At 53.6% G+C, this 18,266-nt stretch overlaps 3 protein-coding genes across 3 annotated transcripts; all 3 read right to left on the minus strand.

Moving 5' to 3' along the window:
• Positions 1–1,123: 1,123 nt before the first annotated feature.
• Positions 1,124–3,002, minus strand: LOC142821041 (uncharacterized). The gene is made up of 2 exons (XM_075911802.1): positions 2,800–3,002; positions 1,124–2,207 (listed from the first exon to the last, which is right to left on the minus strand). The coding sequence occupies exon 2, from the start codon at positions 2,191–2,193 to the stop codon at positions 1,141–1,143; it is 1,053 nt and encodes a 350-aa protein (XP_075767917.1). The 5' UTR covers positions 2,194–2,207; positions 2,800–3,002; the 3' UTR covers positions 1,124–1,140.
• A 7,189-nt stretch (positions 3,003–10,191) lies between these two features.
• On the minus strand, positions 10,192–11,124 carry LOC102453006 (olfactory receptor 10D3-like). The gene has a single exon (XM_006126708.2). The coding sequence runs from the start codon at positions 11,122–11,124 to the stop codon at positions 10,192–10,194; it is 933 nt and encodes a 310-aa protein (XP_006126770.2).
• A 5,805-nt stretch (positions 11,125–16,929) lies between these two features.
• Positions 16,930–17,941, minus strand: LOC102453264 (olfactory receptor 10D3-like). Its single transcript, XM_006126709.2, has one exon. The coding sequence runs from the start codon at positions 17,939–17,941 to the stop codon at positions 16,997–16,999; it is 945 nt and encodes a 314-aa protein (XP_006126771.2). The 3' UTR covers positions 16,930–16,996.
• Positions 17,942–18,266: the final 325 nt, after the last annotated feature.

Genomic DNA, 18,266 nt, shown 5'->3' on the forward strand with positions numbered 1-18,266 from the left:
TCTTACCATCTCGTGGGACTGAGGGGGGGGGTATAGTTTTTGATGGGGGGGGGGGCGCTCCAAGAATTGGCTAAGGGGCCGAGGGTCACATTCTTCCCTAGGGATGAAGGCTGGCTACAGAGGTCAGCTTGGTAGGGGGGTGGGGTGCCGGGGGAGGAGGGGGGCTGGGAGTTTGGCACAGAGGCACTTGCTTGGGGGGTTCCACACTCTTGGGGCCCCCCCATGCCCTCTGAGGTACATCCCTTCCGCCCCACCACCACAGCCCAAGCAGCTCCCATGGGCCAGTTTCCAGCCAATGGGAGTGGCAGAATTGGTGCTGGGGGCGGGGCAGTGCAGGGTGGTGTGCAGAGGACTCAGGGTCCCACACAGCTGGCCACTTGGGGCAGGGTATGGGGTGGAAGCCACAGGCCGGATCCGGTGACGTGGTGGTCCCAATTCAACCGCCCCACCCTGGATGGTAAGAGGGCTCCTCACCCCATTTCACAGCCAGGGAAACTGAGTCGCAGAGACCATGCCAAAGCATGTAGGTTTGCGACCAGCTCTGGGGGGGAACGAGGTCCCAGGAACAGGCACGGGGCTTCCTCTGAACACCCCACCTTCCTCAGCTCCCACATGCCAAAGCCCACCCCCCAGCATCCCACAGCCGGGCTTCCCTCCCCCAAATTCATCCCAGGTCACCCCAAAGCTCCACTCCCCTTCCCCCACCACACGTAAGTTTCATAGGACTGATCCAAACCTGTTAACTAGAGCAGGAAGGCGGAGAGGGGGTCCCTGTTGAGTCAAACCCCATTTCTCCCCTGTACCCCCGCCCCCCTTGTGACGTGGATCGCACTGGGGTGGAGCCTGCCCCATGGGGGTGATGCCCACCAAGGACACTAGGGGGCACCGTCAGAAAAGTTGCTGCCAGCTTGTCTGCCTGGTTCCGGATGGGGGGTGGGGAAATCCAGACTTCGGTTCGGGGAGAGGAGCAGCACCTAGTGGTTAGAGCCCAGTGAGCCAGGACACAGGAGTTTCTCCCCCCCCCCACTTCCAGGTTGGAAGTGCAGTGCAGTGGTTAGAGCCGCCGTACCCCGGCCTCCTCCCGTGCCTCAGTTTCCCCACCCAGGGAGGGAGCGAAGCCATCCACCGCCAACAGTGCATTTATTCCGCCACCAGCCTCCCCTCCCTAGTCACGGCCCCTGTGCCCGAGCGGGGCAGCGGCAGGAGGTCGGGCGGCGCCAGACTCCGGGTCACCTTGAGGGAGCGGCAGAAGAGGACAGGCCGGGCCCCCAAGCCCAGGCGGTACTGCCACCAATAGAGCTTCTGCCGGGGCTGGAGAATGATCCTCAGCTCTTCCCCTTCCTCCGCCGCCGCCTCCCACTCCTCCTGCTCCGTCCGGAGCCCCAGCCCACCGTAGGCGGGGGGCAGGGCGAACTGGGCCCGGAGCAGGGCCCCGGCGAGGTCCGCGGGCGCCGGGGCACCGGCCGGGGAGAAGGTCCAGTCGGCCCATTTCTGCTCCACGTACCCCACCGGCCGGCTGAGCTCGTAGCTGCCGGGCAGCGGCCCGTCCGTGTCGTTCTCCAGCCGCTGGATGCATTCCCATGCCCCGAAGGCGGCCCCGTGGACCAGCGCCAGCCCGCCGGGGAGGAAGCTGGCCACGGCTGCCGGGACCGGGAGGACCTCCCCGGGGCCGGAGCCGGAGCCGACCTGGGTGCACAGTCCCCTCTGGGCGTCCACTCGCAGCAACGCCAGGCGGGTCGCGTCGGGGGCGTAGTAGTAGAGCCCGCAGCGGGCGGCGGGGTCCAGGGGCGTCTCCTCCGCCCCGGCCCCCGTGCTCAAGTCGGCCACGGACAGGGCCACGCCGCGGGCCAGGAAGAGGACGACGAAGCGGCCGCCCCCGGAGACGTAGTGGTCCCCGCCGCGGCAGGCGGGGTGCAGGGGGAAGGCCTCGGGGCCAGGGGCGGCACCCAGGTCGGCCGTGCGCTGGAAGGCCTCCCCCCGGAGGATGCAGACGGCGGCGCCGGAGGCCTCACCCACGTAGTGGTCCCCGCCCTGGCAGGCAGGGTGCAGGCGGCAGATCTCGGCCCCCGCCGGGGCGAGGCCGGTGAGCGCCCGCAGGAAGCAGCCCAGGTCGGAGCGCACCACGAAGAAGCCGTCGGGGGTGGCGAAGACGTCGGTGCCGGGGGCGCCGGCCCGCGGGACGATCCCAGCCATGGAGGGCTCAGAGCCTGGGGGGCAGCAGAGGAGGAGAGTGAGGGGAGATCCTGGGGAAGAACTTCCAGGGCAGTGGGGAGAAAGGAACCCCCCAACCCCTGCTCCAACCGGGCCTGGCTGCCAGCACCCCCTGGCCCAAGGCCAGCGGCCACGCGGGAGCTCAGGCCGGGAACTGGAGGGGATCCCTGGAGGCCAGGCACAAAATCTGGGCAGCCCCCCACCGACTTCCCACAGCTCTGCAGAGCACCCCGACCCGGGGCTCAGGGCAGGCAGAGATTGGGGCTGGGCTTGTGCAAAGACAGACCCCAGACCGGGGTTTGGGTGTGAGGACCAGGCCCTGCCAGTGTGTGGGAGAGGGGCAGGCCCTAAGTGGGGTGTCTATGGGGGGGAAGAGGAGCCCAGACCCTGGGTTTGTGGGGGTGGGGGAGCCCAGGCCTTTGGGGGAGAGGAACTAAAGTCCGGGTGGGGGGGAGCGGTGTGGAAGCCACTGCTTCCCCCAGCCCAGAAGGTGGAGACCCCCCCCCGGACAGGCCCCACGTGCAGAGACCCCAGGGGAGGGGCTGTGGGGCAGCCTAGAAAGGGGCGGGCCTGGCCCCCGGATCTCACCGGGAAGGGAGACGGGTCCGTGCGCCCCTCTCCAAAGCGCTGCGCTCCCGGGTCCGTGCGCCCCTCTCCAAGGCGCTGCGCTCCCGGGTCCGTGCGCCCCTCTCCAAAGCGCTGCGCTCCCGGGTCCGTGCGCCCCTCTCCAAAGCGCTGCGCTCAAGGCCTCTCCGGGCCGGGGACGCGAGGGGCCGCCCCTCTACGGAAGTTGTAGCTAACGGGGAGGGGAAGCGGCCGGGCGGCTCCTCCCACGGCCCAGCCCTTAAAGGGCCGGGAACGGGGTTTCGCTGGGGGGGGGGGGCGGGGGGGGGCGCCTGGGTCCTTCCCCCTGCCCCACCTTGGAGACGAGGGAAGGGTCTATGAGTTGGGGGAGGAGTCTGCCCACGGGACGATCCCGATCTTGGGGGGCTGAGGGAGGGGGGGATTCTGGGGTAGACCGGCCAGACCTGGTGGGGGCTACACCCTGAATCGGGCCAGGCCACCATGAGCCAACTCCTGCCGAATGGTGTGTGAGGCGGGGAGGAGGCTAAGGCCCCGGGGGGCATCTGGATCCCGGTTGGGGCTGGCTGGGAGCTGGCTCTAAACCGGTCCCGCGAGTAAACAGAAGAACTGTTCCGCGTCCAGAGAATGTGTTTGCTCTTCCGCTTGTTTTGCAGAAGAGCAAATGCGCTCCTTGCAAGCCCTGTGTTCCTCGTTCCATAAGGAATAAGGGGGCTTCCAAAAGAGGGTTTTTTTCCCCCGACATTTGGCCCAGTCTAGATGGGTCAAATGTTGAAAAAGCCTCTTCCAACAAAAAAATCAAAAAAAGCTACACAAACTGTGGCGTGCATGGCGCGTAGCTTTTTTTCGAAAAAAGCGGCAGTGTAGACCCAGCCTTTGGCCGTGTCCAGACTCAGGGGTTTTTTCGGGAAAAGTAGCCTTTTCCCGAAAAAACTTCCCCTGCGTCCAGACTCAAGCCACGTTCTTTCGAAATTATTTTGAAAGAACGCGGCTTTTCTTTCGATGGCGGTAAACCTCGTTTCACGAGGAAGAACGCCTTCCTTCAAAAGTTCCTCTTTCGAAGGAAGGCGTTCTTCAATGTAAAGAGGCTGTCTTCGAAAGAGAGCATCCAGACTCGCTGGGTGCTCTCTTTTGAAAAAGCGGATTTCTCTTTCGAAAGATCCGCCTGCAGTCTAGACGCGATCTTTCGAAAGAGGCTCTTTCGAAAGATTCTTTCGAAAGAGCCTCTTTCGAAAGAAGCCTGCAGTCTAGACATAGCCTTAGTGAATAATGCTTCTTTTTTCTACCACGTTTTTCCACTTTGCTGAGAAAACAGCATCAGGTTCTCAGTGAAACCAACATTTTCCTTTTTCCAAAAAAATCCGATTTTCCTTCAGAGCCGTCCCTGACCTCCATGCTCCCCGTGTCCTCTCATGGAACCCTGAGATACGGGCCGAGGTGGACACTTGGGTTGCCTACTTGTTTCATCTCGCTGCTGGGTTTTCCAGCTTCATTGGTGACCTAGGATATTGTGAGATTCACCCGGCTGGCTCTAATTTCTATCGCCTGATTTGGGGTTCACATGAGGATAGCAATCCTCTTCTTTCGGAAACCCGTAGATTTCCAACCTATTGCTGTCTCTGTTGCTTCTGCCGTGAACCAGCAGACTACTCCTTGTTTTTTTAAAAATTGTTTCGAAACTTACCAACTAATTCAGCTCTCTCTCTGAGAAACAGTAGATGGCCCTCATGTACCAAATTTTGTTTCGGAGTCACACAGGGCTACGTCTAGACTGGCATGATTTTCCGGAAATGCTTTTACCGGAAAAGTTTTCCGTTAAAAGCATTTTCGGAAAAGCGCGTCTAGATTGGCACGGACGCTTTTCTGCAAAAGCACTTTCTGCGGAAAAGCATTTGTGGCCAATCTAGATGCGCTTTTGCGCAAAAAAGCCCTGATCACCATTTTTGCAATCGGGGCTTTTTTGCGGAAAACAAATCGCAGCTGTCTACACTGGCCCTTTTGCGCAAAAGTTTTGTGCAAAAGGGACTTTTGCCTGAACGGGAGCAGCATAGTATTTCTGCAAAAAGCACTGATTTCAAACAGTAGGAAGTCAGTGCTTTTGCGGAAATTCAAGCGGCCAGTGTAGACAGCTGCCAAGTTTTTCCGGAAAAGCGGCTGATTTTCCGGGAAAAACTGGCCAGTCTAGACACAGCCACATATGTTTAAGAATTCTATTTGCTTTTTGACAACACAATTCCTACTTCTGAGGGACACAATCAGCTGAAAAAAGAAAAAAAAATCCAGACACGTGAGTATAGAGCCCATAACTATAGTAGGCCAGATTTTGAAAAGTATGTAGATGCCAAAAGGTGAAAATTGTTTTTTTTTCTGAACCCCTTGGAGATCTACAGGAACGAAAGCTTCTTAGTTTGTGTCTTGTGTTGGCTTCCTTTTAAATCAATGGGATCCTGTCAGTTTCTTCAAATCCATTCTTACCACTTTCCAGTGTCCTCCACTTCCTTGAAAGTTTCGGAGTCGCACGTAACCCGAACACAACCCAAACCCTTCCCCTTCTTCTCTCCAAATCTCGTTACCAAGGCAGATCATTGCATGACATAATCTCTGTCATCTCTTGGTATAACCCACATTAGAATTCTGCTCATTCTGGGTTCGAATCTACTGCTAAAAAGCATTTGTCAAGTCCGAATAAAGAATCAATTTTTTTCAACTTTCACCAAGTTCTTGGGGTGTAATTTCCTTGAATTTCTCCTTGGCTGGAGGTCTACAGAGGGGTCAGAAATGGAAGCCAAAGAAGGAAAGAGACTGGGAGACAGGACGGGCCTGGGAGTTGAAGTGTCTGTGGAGACAAACATGGGAGATTGTGGTTTTGTAGAGTTGTGATCTAGTATAGAAAGGAAAATGTGTGTATGTTTGTGTGCTAATAACTTGGACACTATAAGAGCTACCGCAACCAAACTTTGCATGGGAGAACCTTTCATCCAGGAGAAGGTTTTAAGGTACTTTTGGACCTGATTGGGATCCTGCCCTGCTTCCTGCAGCCCCGGGCATGAGCTCGGGCGCCCCTCCTGCGTGTAGCCTCCCGGGCCTTGCCTTCTCCTGCCCACGAGGTTACACCACCGACCAGCGTGCAATGGCTCAGGCACCTGCCCTGCCCCCCAAGGCACCTGCAGCCCTGGGTGCGAGCTGGGGTGCCCCTCCTGCATGTAACCTCCCCTCCACCTGGTGTCGCTCCCCACCTGCCACCTTCCCCCCCTCTGGAAACCAAACCCAAAGCCGGCCAGCCTTTCTGCTCAGCTCACTCGGCTGATCCGAGCAGAAGGAATCCGTGTGCCTGCTGAACGCCGGGCGGAGAGGCCGTGTTAAACCCTCAGGCTGCGACTAGACTGGCAAGTTCTTCTGTCCAAAATCAGTGCTTCTTGCGCAAATGCTTCGACGTTCCTGTTCGGGAAAAAGCCCTTTTCCGGAAATGCTTTGGCGCAAAAGGGCCAGTGTAGACAGCTGAAATTGTTTTGCACAAAAAAGCCCCGATGGCGAAAATGGAGATCGGGGCTTTCTTGCACAAAATCATGTCTAGATTGGCATGGACGCTTTTCCGTAAAAAGTGCTTTTGTGGAAAAGCGTCCGTGCCAATCTAGACGTGCTTTTCCGAAAATGCTTTAATGGAAAAGTTTTTCCGTTAAAAGCATTTCTGGAAAATCATGCCAGTCTAGACGTAGCCAATATGATTATCCTAGTTATAGGCACGTATCTTTTTTATACATGTTAGAGCTATTAAGTGATGCGTCTGTAATTTAATATTTGCTGCTTTGGCTCACACTCACGGATGACGCCTCAGATATCACAATGAAAGTGGCCACTGTTGATGGCCCAGCAGTGAGAGACAATGAACTGTAAAAGAGCTAAATCTTACTGGGAACGTGTAAGTCAGCCTGTTCCGAATGGCTATACAGATATCTGACCATGTCGGCTGATGCTGGAACCCATCTTGAATTCGGTAATTTTCTATGAGTAGCTGGTGAGGGTGTGTCAGACTCCTGCCTTTTGCAAATCCTATTTAAGGGGGAGGAGTTAGGTGATCCTGGTAATCAATTCTCCCCAGCTACCCCATCCAAGATGATGGCTGAAAACAGCTAAGACCAAAGTGGGGTAAGAAACCTGGGCTAGACAGGAAGAGCGTTTGGGTGTGAAGATAATTTGAACCACATTTAGAGTGCGATCGTACATGCAATGAATTTCTTTGCTGCATTAAGCTTGGTTTGCATGTTTGTTTATTTTGCTCAGTTACCTACTTTGTTTTGTCTGCTATCTCTGATAACCACTTAGAATCATACAATCCTAGGGCTGAAAGAGACCTCAGGAGTCATCAAGTCCAGCCCCCTGCTCTAGGCAGGACCAACCCAACTAAATCAACCCAGCCAGGGCTTTGTCAAGCCGAGACTTAAACATCTCTAGGAATGGAGATTCCATCCCCTTCCCTAGGGAACCCATCCCAGCACTTCCCACCCTCCTAGGGAAATAGTTTTTCCTAATATCCAACCTAGACCTCCCCCACTGCAACATGAGACCATTGCTCCTTGTTTTGCCATCCGTCACTTATACCTAATACAATCACTTTTGCGTAGCAATAAACCCAGTGTAAGTAATTACTGCCTGGAGGCTGGGGAGAGGAGTCTGTGCATATGTCTCTCCTTACATGGAGAAAAAGGGTGAATTTCATGAGGTTACACTGTGTAGACCTCTATAAGGTGTCAGACTGATTTCTCTAGGGTTCAGATCCTGGAAAGGCTGTGTACACAAGTTCAGGAAAATTCCACCATGCTGCCCATAGGATCGCCAACTTTCAAAGCAAACACCCCTGCCTCACCCACTCCATCTCCCCTCCCCTTCCCTTGTTCATTTTCGCCAGGCTGGGGAGGGATAAAAACCAGGCAGGTGGCCACCTTACTCTGTGTTGGGAAGGGTTGGGGTTTGTGGCAGGGGTCCTAAGCATACTGTTAAAGACCGAGATTCATAACCACAGTCTGTATTCAGACCTCAGCCTGGCCTTCAAGTCCAGACCGCTACATGCTTCCATGCAAGACCTTACCAGACATACATTTCTGCACTATGACATTGTATGCAATCAGTTCATTCAATTGCCTTTTTTGGGGGTTCAGCCCCACCCCCTGTCCTCCTATCAGGTGTCTGGACCCTCCAGTCCCCTCCCACCTCCACTCTTCTCCTTAGATCCTGCTCCCCTCCAGACTCCAAGGTGGTACTACAAGAGGATTCCCAGCCCTTCCTTCCCACGATCTAGCCTGGTAACCCCACTCCCGTCTCACAGCATCAAGTAAACTAGGGTTGCCACCCTTCCAGATTGGCTGGGGGTCTTCTGGAATTGGGTTGGATACCCCTCAAAATTGCTAACCCCAATCCGGGAGATTTTTGGCCACTAAAAGTCTGGTATCATAGAGGAGCTAAGTGGACCTACCTGCCTTCCCTGACTGTTTGAGGCTCTTCAAAGTGACATCTCTGGAATCTAGTTGCACAGGTTGTCTAGGGCCAGGGGGCGGGGGGTGGTGGTAGGGAGGAAGGGAGGCTCTGCATGCTGCCCCCACACCTGGCCCGAAGTACTGACTCCTCACCTCCCATTGGCTGGGAATAAGGAGCTGCAGCCAATGGGAGTCATGGGGTGGCGGGCAGAGTTTTCCTGCCTAGGATCCACATGGACATGTCAGTTGCTTCCAGGACCACGGAGAGCGTAGCCCATCAAGCGACTTGCCTATCGTGCTAATTATCTGGTCGTGCTGATTTCGATTCATTCATTAATATATGAAGGGGTAGATTCAGTATAGAGGCAATAGTTAAGAGCTGTAATGCAAGGAATCTGCTACAGGCTGTAAGAGGCCGTTTGCAAGATCAGCAGACACTAAGATTCCTACACAGGTTGACTGTGCGCTGAGTGAAGAAAAACTTCCTTTTGTTTCTTTTAAACCTGCTGACTATTGATTTCATTTGGTGGCCCCTAGTTCTTATATTGTGGGAACAAGTAAATCACATTTCTTTATTCACTCTTTCCAAGACCTCTCTCCTATCCCCCCGGATTCTCCTCTTTTCAAAGCCCCCCTTGTAACATCCATTTTTGCTTGCCTGGAGTATACAGGGAACACAGAACAGAAGGCCCAGGCTGCTGTGACCATGAATGGCTGTAAATAGAGATATGCCAATTGCTGACCAAGAGGCTGCTGAAGAGTGCCCTGGACTCAAACCCATATTGATACGACCACACAGCCGTCCACGGGGGGAGGAATCTCTCGCCCAGTAAAAAAATGCTCAGTACTCACAATTTTGTTATCTCTCTTGCAAGTGTAAATTAACTTGAAACTTGCTTGTAAGAACTGGCGCCACAAAACGGACCAGTACAATTTGGCATCTTAAATAAGAAAGAGGATACGGGCCCCCAGGGGTATAAAGATGGGTCCAGCAGCACATTTTCTTTGAGTGTCAATCTACCATCTATCTGCTGGTCGGGTTTGGTGTTTGACCTCCCGAGGTTCAACGGGAACGCCCACCTCATATTCCTCTTTCCTAGGAATTGAGAGACCGGCCCTGGCTTGACCCGCTGGAGTCGAGACACACAGAAGGGGGTAAAAATTGTACCTGAATGTGCTCCTTTGTTTAAGTATATATATACATAGTGTTAGAGCTCTTTAAAGATTAAGCTGTCACTTGGTACCATTATTTCTATTTTCTATCTTTATTTTCCTGTAACCATTTTTAAGATCTATATATATATTTGCTAACATTTAAGAAATAGAGCAATAGCCATTGTAACCATATGATTTATAAGCTTCTTTAATAAACCTGTAATTGTTTAAGTTTTTAACCTGAATCCCTCAGTTGCTGTAACAAAACCAAGCACAATTTAAAAGAACTTCAGCCGGTCATAAAAGGACAGACATAGGAAGAGCTTGAGCATTTAGATCTGTGTCACTCCCAGGTGACAGATCTGTTGGGGCACCTTTAAGGCCCGGTCCTAGCAGTAAAAACACGAACGTTAAACCTTTTCTAGGAAACACACACACACAGACACTGCCCTGACTGTCAGCTGGCAAGAAGATGCTGCGCTTACTTCTACAGAGCTGTGTAACACGGCAGAGATTGACAAAAATCGACAAAATCTCCAGTTGCTTGGAATTCTGATTCCATTGGGAAGTGTTAAAACGGTCTCCCCGACTGCATGCCACAGAGTTCGAGGGATTTGGGGGAGCATCTCTATGATGCATGGTGCTCCAGATGGACAGATGGGGCTGTGTGGGGAGAGGGCAAGGTTCCCCAAAGCTATGGAGGAGCCGTACAAATGTATTTGACGATGGATTTCCATGAAGTCCTACTTACTATCCTTGCAGCTACTGCACGTCAATGGGCAGGTGTTTGACTTCCCTTCAGTTTTCTCAGTGCCGCTTTCACCTCCTTGTTCCTCAGCGTGTAGATAGCCGGGTTCAGCATGGGCGTGACCACATTGCTGAAGATGTGCACAGAGGTCACCAGCGCTTTGCTCCGCTGGGGCTGGGTATAGATCAGGGCGCATTGCCCAAAGAAGAGCGTCACCACCGCTAGGTGAGAGGCGCAAGTAGAAGCCGCTTTGCGTCTCCCTTTGCCCGCGCTCATCTTCAGGACAGAGAACATGATGCGGAGGTAGGACATGAGGATGAGGAGGAAGCAAGTCAAGGGCACCAAACCCACATTGGTCATAGTCACAGTCTCAACGATGTGCGTGTCCGCACAGGCCAGCTTGACTAAAGGGAAGATGTCGCAGAAGAAATAGTCCACCACATTGGACTCACAGTAGGGTAGTGTGAAGGTCAGGCTGGTGAGGATGGTGGCATGGAAGGAGCTGGCAATCCAGGTGCCGGCAGCTAGGAGGGCGCACACCCTGCGGTTCATGATGAGCAGGTAGCGCAGCGGGTGGCAGATGGCCACGTACCGGTCGTAGGCCATGACGGTGTAGAGCAGGCACTCGGTGCTGCCCAGAAAGTGGTAGAAAAAGACCTGGGACATGCACTCACCCAGAGAGATGACCTTGTGTTGACAGCAGAGGTTGGCCAACATTTTGGGGGTGCTGATGGAGGAAAAACCAATGTCCAGCACGGCGAGGTTGGAGAGAAAGAAGTACATGGGGGTGTGCAGGCGGGGATCGGCGAGGATGGCGAAGAAGATCAGCAGGTTGCCCAGCAGGGTGCAGAGGTAGAAGACTAAGAAGGTGATGAAGTGGACAGTCTGGAGACCCTCGGTGTTGGGGAGCTCGGAGAGGATGAAATGAGTCACCGCCGTGCCGTTCCCCAGACCCATGTGGGTCTCATTTCTGGGGCAGGGGAGAGAAAGAAGTCCAGTGAGTCATTGAAACGAAAAGATCTGTCGTCCTATTGCTTGCAAGATTCCCCCTTCCTCCTACCACCCCCATGACTCACTTTCATTGGGCATGGTCTGGCAGTGTCATGCCATTTGGGGTGAGCGCTGCACCGCGCTGGTGCTAAGCATGGAATGCCTTGACCGTCCTACGGTAGAAAGAGGAGCAAACGAAGGGGAATTCTATTCTATTCTATTCTATTCTATTCTATTCTATTCTATTCTATTCTATTCTATTCTATTCTATTCTAATTTCTTTACTTTTGTTTTTATCTTTATCCCCAATCCTAACCAAAGTACCAGAGAGCAGGGGTGTGGAATCTCAGGGCTGGGGGCGGCCCCCAACTTGCCTAGATCTGGCCCCTCAAAGCTTGGGGCATCCCCCTGCTATTGGGGAACCTATGCTGCTGCTCCAGCCCCCCTGCTGCCCCACCATGCGGCTGGAGCACACAAAAACTACCAGGGTGGCCCCCCCCATAATCTGGTGTGTGGAGAATGTGGGATTTTTATTCTTTTCACGTGTGTGGCCCCCGACTGATTTTTCTGTGGGTCAGCAGCCTCTGACCCCAAAAAGGTTCCCCCAGCCCTGCCATAGAGCCTTCCATTTGTGAGTAGCATTTCCCATCTGTGATTTGTTCTTTTTCTCTCACGCTCACCCTCTCCGGAGAGGCCGTGTGTTTTGGCATCGAGTTTTGGTCGGGTTTTGTTGTTATAACTACACGGGATGCACCGTGGTCGTGAGAAGGAAGAGGGGGAGGATGGGACGTGCAAAGCACGTGGCGAAGAGCTGCCCCAACTTGGTTAATGGTGTGAGGGGTATTTGCTGAGGCTAGAGAAGGAAAAGGAAGGAAGAGAAAGGAAATCGATATAGTCCCTGAGGCTGGAACGAGGGGCGCTAGGGAAGCGGCCGTACTGCCTGACTTGACGTGATTTACATCGTAGCCAGGGTGCTGTGGGAGAAAAATCAAAACTCTCTAAAAGAAAACTGCTGTCAGGGTTAAAAGTTTTCCAGGCTTCTCTCCCTGTAACCGAGAAAAATCATCTTAACTCTAACCAAGACCCTTCCAATGCCTCCTATCTCAACTTCATGGCGACGCCTAGTCTGTCACAAATTGTCATGTAAACTCTTATCTTTGTCACAGTTTGCTTTGTCACTCATGTTCTCATGTGGCTTTGTTCTGTAAAACTGACTTCTAGCACTCCTGGTGTGAACAGAAACGTCTCCGAGTACTTCTGCTGAGACTTTGCTATGTTAAAGAAAATGATCAACACCTAAACTGTCTGAGCATACTGTATAAAGGGTCCCTGAACCTGTCTCTCGGGGCTGCTGCTGCTCTCACTCTGGTAGCTGTCAGCCTGCCTGCCTGCCGAATAAAGTTTTCCTTCTAGGTTTCTCTCCTGCCTCACTGCTTTGACCTCCAGCCTCGGACCCTTCTGGGGACTCTGTATCCCAGGGGAGTGAGGTTTCCCCAACAGTGCACTGTTTGTCCCAGTGTTTATCAGCACCCCCACAGCACACATAGTTCTGGTCTCCTTGGCTGCAGTGGGTCATCGCTCGGCCAGGATCAGCAGGCTAGGTCCGGTCGTGTGACAGAGGGTGAGATCGGAAGGACCATAGGGAAGCGCTCAGTTGTGTTTTGCTGGCGGGGTTCACAAGGCAGGGCTGACGGGGAGGCATGGTCAGGTTGGGGTCAGGACAGATGGGGAGGGGGAGATCCATGAAACAGAGGCAGGAAGCCCAGGGATGGATGGATGGATGGACGGATGGATGGATGGATGGACGGACGGACAGCTAGATCAAATTTCCTCTGAAGAAAACATTTAGCTGATACCTCCCTCAGCATGAGATGGTGACAGACTCCGAGACAGCTGGAGGGAGAGAGAGAAGATCTTTCCCAAAGCAGGAGACTTACAGTGGCTGCATCGGGAGTAGTCCGTCCAGCTGACGGGAATTCTCCTTTCCTAGGATTCCTGTCTAGCGTCTTCCGGCTGTCTCAGCCCAATGGCCCATCGGCCAGGACAAGGGCACAGCCTGGGCATTTGGTAGTCATCCAGGTGCCCTATCCCACGCCAAAGCGAACAAGGGCTCCCCGCGGTACATCGTCCCACGCTGCTGCCCGCCTTACAGCTTTCCCACCACTTCCAGCTCCTTACAGCTCTCACTGGCTTTATATCCCCTTTGGGCCCTCTGGGACCAGGGCCTGGAATCACACCAGGATTCTGGTCTGAGATGTTGACAGAGTTGCCAATTAACAGAGCTTGGGAATTATGTCAGATAAACTCATGGACCCATGGGCCTCATAAACACGTGTATTGTCATGGAACAGAACGGGCCCGATCCCCAGCTCCGCCAGGGTCCAGATTCTGCTCTTGGTCCTCCTGTCCTGTTTTCTGGGGAGCTCCTTCCCAGCTACGTCAATCAGGTGTCCCTGCCGTGGAATTGGAGGAGCTGTATCGATTCCTGTGGTCAACTCCCAGGGCCACAGATGAACAAGATTCTGGATTTGCTTCAACACAGAGCCGATTAGAGATAATCTAATTTATTAGTCAGTAAGCTCTACAGAGCAATGCATACAGGGGTGCGTCTAGACGACATGGCTCCGTCGACGGAGGATGTAAAGTAGTTTACTCGGCATAGTCAAAGACGCGGGGATTTAAATAATCCCCACTTTGTTCAAATTAAAATGGCCGCCACGCTGTGCTGACGATCAGCTGATCCGACACAGCGCGGTAGTCTAGACGTGGTGTGGTCGACAAAAGAACCCTTTATCGATTGCTCTGGTAAACCTCGCAGGGAGATAGAATCATAAAACACTAAAACTGGAAGAGGTCATTGAGGGTCAAGAGGTCATTGAGTCCAGTCCCCTGCCCTCGCAGCAGGACCCTGCACCGTCTAGACCAGTGGTCCCCAACGCAGTGCCCGTGGGTGCCATGGCGCCCGTGGGTGCCATGGCGCCCGCCGGGGCATTTATGTGCGCTCGCTGAAACATTGGGCTGGCCGTGTCCCTGGCATGCAGAACATGCGTGGTGCCAGCTCCGGGCACGTGGGCGGCCCCTGCCCTGGGTGTGTGGCGCATGGGCGGCCTCTGTCCCGGGCGCGCAGCACATGCGCAGTGCCAGCTTCGGGTGCAGGACTCGTGGGTGGCCCCTAACCCGGGCGCGCAGCATGTGCACAGTGCTCGCCCCGGGTGTGTGGTGTGTGGGTGGCCCTGCCCCCTGGCATGCGGCGCATACGTAGCCCCGCCCCCAGAAGCACAGTGCATGAGTAGCCCCGCCCCCGGGCACCCAGCAGCCACGAAAGGTTGGGGACCACTGGTCTAGATCATCCCTGACAGGTGTCTGTCCAACCTGCTCTTAAATATCTCCAGTGATGGAGATTCCACAACCACCCTAGGCAATTTATTGCAGTGTTTCACCACCCTGACAGGTGGGAAGTTTTTCTTGATGTCCAACCTAAACCTCCCTTGCTGCAACTTAAGCCCATTGCTTCTTGTCTTATTCTCAGACGTTAAGGAGAATAATATTTCTCCCTCCTCCTTGTGACACCCTTTAGATACCTGAAAACCGCTATCATTTCGCCTCTCTGTCTTCTCCTTTCCAAACTAAACAAACCCAATTCTTGCAGCCTTTCCTTCTAGCTCATGTTCTCTCGACCTTTCAACATTCTTGTTGCTCTTCTCTGCACCTTCTCCAATGTCTCCCCATTTTTCTTGAAATGTAGGGCCCAGAACTGAACACAAGACTCCAGCTGAGGTCTAATCAGTGCAGAGTAGAGCGGAAGAATGACTTCTTGTGTCTTGCTCACAGCACCCCCGTGAATGCTGATAGATCCCCGGCTGCAGGGGTGCGTTCCCGCTGCCTGCAGGAATGAGAGCAAGTCGAACTCTTTGGTGGTGGGATGGTGTTTCTGCCCAGAGCTACAAACCATGAAGAGCCTTCCTGGCAAAGTCCAGGGTTGAGTGGGTGTGGTGTGTGGGAGGCAGAGCCGGCTGGTGGAAAGGTGCAATGAGCGGCCAGCTGGCTGGCCGGTGTGGGGAGCAGTGGCCAGTGAGCGGCCAATGCAGTGAGTGAGTAGGTGGGGGATGAACTCTGCAGAAGCCCCTCTGAATCTTGGCTCTGCCCTGGCCAAGGACAGCGATCTTGAAAGGGATGCACCTACTGGTGAGGACCCGGAGGGAAAAAGGACCTCGCCCAACTGACTTGGGTGGGCCTTTTGCTCACGGGTTGAGTTGAGGAACCCTGTTTGCCATGTTTCCTCGGGTTAAAACCAACGTGCCTCCCTCCCTTTATCCAGATGTCTCTACACTCACACTCTGGGGAAGCACTAACTTGGGAGGCAACACAAGTGTGCTGTGAAATTGGCCCAGGTCACAAGGTGGCGTCGCCAGCTGGTTCTGTGTTCACCCATGGAAAGGAACCACAAGAACATAAGAACGGCAGTACTGGGTCAGACCAAAGGTCCATCTAGTCCAGTATCCTGTCTGCCGACAGAGGCCATTGCCAGGTGTCCCAGAGGGGATGGACTGAAGACAATGATCAAGCGATTTGTCTCCTGCCATCCATCTCCAGCCTCTGACAAACAGAAGCCAGGGACACCATTCCTACCCCCTGGCTAATAGCCTTTTATGGACCTAACCTCCATGAATTTATCTAGCTTCTCTTTAAACTCTGTTATAATTCTAGCCTTCACAGCCTCCTCTGGCAAGGAGTTCCACAGGTAGACTACATGCTGTGTGAAGAAGAACTTTGGCTTATTAGTTTTAAACCTGCTATCTCTGGATATTCAACCTCGCCCTGGTTCCTGCTGGCTCCACCTGGCCGAAAGGAGAGCGTTGGATGGCGTACGCCCCTGGGCTGTTCCAGGGTGGGATCAAAACGGTGGCAAAAGGAGTGGGCCTCTATGGCAGGTGCCAAAAGACGCACAGAAGATCAGAAAGGCTGTGGAGCAGACTCCTGTACCTTCGGGGCTGGGAGTGGTCTCACCTGCTGCTGAGCGGGATAGAACACAGAACACGGCTGGCAGGAGGTGCACGGGTTACACCTATGATGCAACACAGGAAGGTGTGGAGACTGAGGGTCTGGCTAGACGACAGGCTTTTGTCGACAGATAGCCATTGACGGACCTCCATGAATCTATCTAGCTCTTTTTTGAACCCTGTTAATTTCCTGGCCTTCACCGCATCCTCTGGCAAGGAGTTCCACAGATTGACTGGGCACTGAGTAAAGGAAAGCTTCCTTTGGCTTGTTTTAAACCTGCTGCCTATTGATTTCATTTGGTGACCCCTAGTTCTTATATTGTGGGAATAAGTAAATAACTTTTCGTTATTCACTTTTCCACATCAGTCATGATTTTATTGACCACTATCCTACCCCCCACCCCCCCTTCGTCTCCTTCTGTGCAAGCTGAAAAGTCCCATCTTTTTAATCTCTCTTCATAGGGGACCCGTTCCAAACTCCTCGTCATTTTTGATGCCCTTTTCTGAACCTTTTCCAATGCCAAGAGATCTTTTTTGAGATGAGGCAACCACATCTGGATGCAGTATTCAAGATGTGGGTGTCCCATGGATTTAAAGAGAGGCGATAAGATGTTCTCCATCTTATTCACTATACTTTTATTAATGATTCCTAAAATGTAGTTTGTTTTTTTTGACTGCCATTGCACGGTGAGTGGATCTTTCCAGAGAAATATCAATAATGACGCCAAGATCTCTCTCTCGAGCAGTTGTAGCTAAATTAGTCCCCATCATATTGTACATAGAGTTGGGATTATGTTTTCCAATGTGCATCCCTTTACATTTATCCACATCCAATTTCGTTACGTTAAACGCCAACGTGCCGGCGTGACGTCCCCCCACAGTTTTTTCAGCGCGGCTTTCACCTCCTTGTTGCGCAGCGTGTAGATGGCCGGGTTCAGCATGGGCGTCACTGTGTTGCTGAAGAGCTGAACGGGTGGTCCCAGCACATGGCTCAGGTGGGGCTGGGTGTAGATCAGGGCGCAGGGTCCAAAGAAAAGTGTCACCATCGCCAGGTGGGACGTGCAAGTGGAGGTCGCTTTGCGCCAGGCGCTAGCCGAGTTCATCTTGAGGACGGAGTACACGATGCGGACGTAGGACATGAGCACGATGAGGAAGCAGGTCAAGGGCACCAGACCGATGTTGGTGAAGGCCACACTCTCAATGATGCGAGTGTCCGCGCAGGCCAGCTTGACCACGGGGAAGATGTCACAGAGGAAATAGTCTATCACGTTGGACCGGCAGTAGGGCAGCGTGAAGGTCAGGCTGGAGAGGATGGCGGAGTGGAAGGCGCTGGCGATCCAGGCACCGGCAGCCAGGAGGGCACACACCTTGCGGTTCATGATGAGCAGGTAGCGCAGCGGGTGGCAGATGGCCACGTAGCGGTCATAAGCCATGATGGTGTAGAGCAGGCACTCGGTGCTGCCCAGGAAGTGCCAGCAGAAGACTTGGGACACGCACCCCGCTAGGGAGATGACTTTGTTCTTTCCCCAGAGGATGGCCAGCAATTTCGGGGAGCTGACGGAAGAGATGCCAACGTCCAGAATGGCGAGGTTGCAGAGGAAGAAGTACATGGGGGTGTGCAGCCGGGGGTCGCCGAGGACGGCGGAGAAGATGACCCCGTTGCCCAGCAGGGTGCAGAGGTAGAAGGCTAAGAAGGTGAAGAAGAGGATGGTCTGGAGACCCTCGGTTTTGGGGATCCCTAGGAGGATGAAATGAGTCACCGTCGTGCGGTTGCCGAGGTCCATTTTGGACTCGTTCCTGGGTGGAGGCGAGAAATAAGGACAGAAAATCATTGAAATAATTTAAAAAGCCTTTTTGTCCCCTAATGGTAAATCACACCCTTCCATCCAGTGTCCCAACGAATCTCTTTTAGCTGTGGTACATCGTTTTGTCATGGTCATGCCATTTGGGGCGAAGGCATCACCGGGCTACATTTGAGCATGGGACAAGGAATGGTGTCTCTTGAAGGGCCCACAATGCAAATGGAAAAAGAGGACATCTAGTCTCGTCTAGTCTAGTCTAGTCTAGTCTATATCTTTGACCCATGCCAATTGCCTCTTTTCTATCCTC

Source organism: Pelodiscus sinensis, chromosome 30, assembly GCF_049634645.1.
Source record: "Pelodiscus sinensis isolate JC-2024 chromosome 30, ASM4963464v1, whole genome shotgun sequence".
Lineage (NCBI taxonomy): Eukaryota > Metazoa > Chordata > Testudines > Trionychidae > Pelodiscus > Pelodiscus sinensis.

Bases quoted from the DNA above. Each gene is read 5' to 3' on its own strand.
- LOC142821041 (XM_075911802.1), bottom strand. From the start codon at position 2,193: ATGGCTGGGATCGTCCCGCGGGCCGGCGCCCCCGGCACCGACGTCTTC.
- LOC102453006 (XM_006126708.2), bottom strand. From the start codon at position 11,124: ATGGGTCTGGGGAACGGCACGGCGGTGACTCATTTCATCCTCTCCGAG.
- LOC102453264 (XM_006126709.2), bottom strand. From the start codon at position 17,941: ATGGACCTCGGCAACCGCACGACGGTGACTCATTTCATCCTCCTAGGG.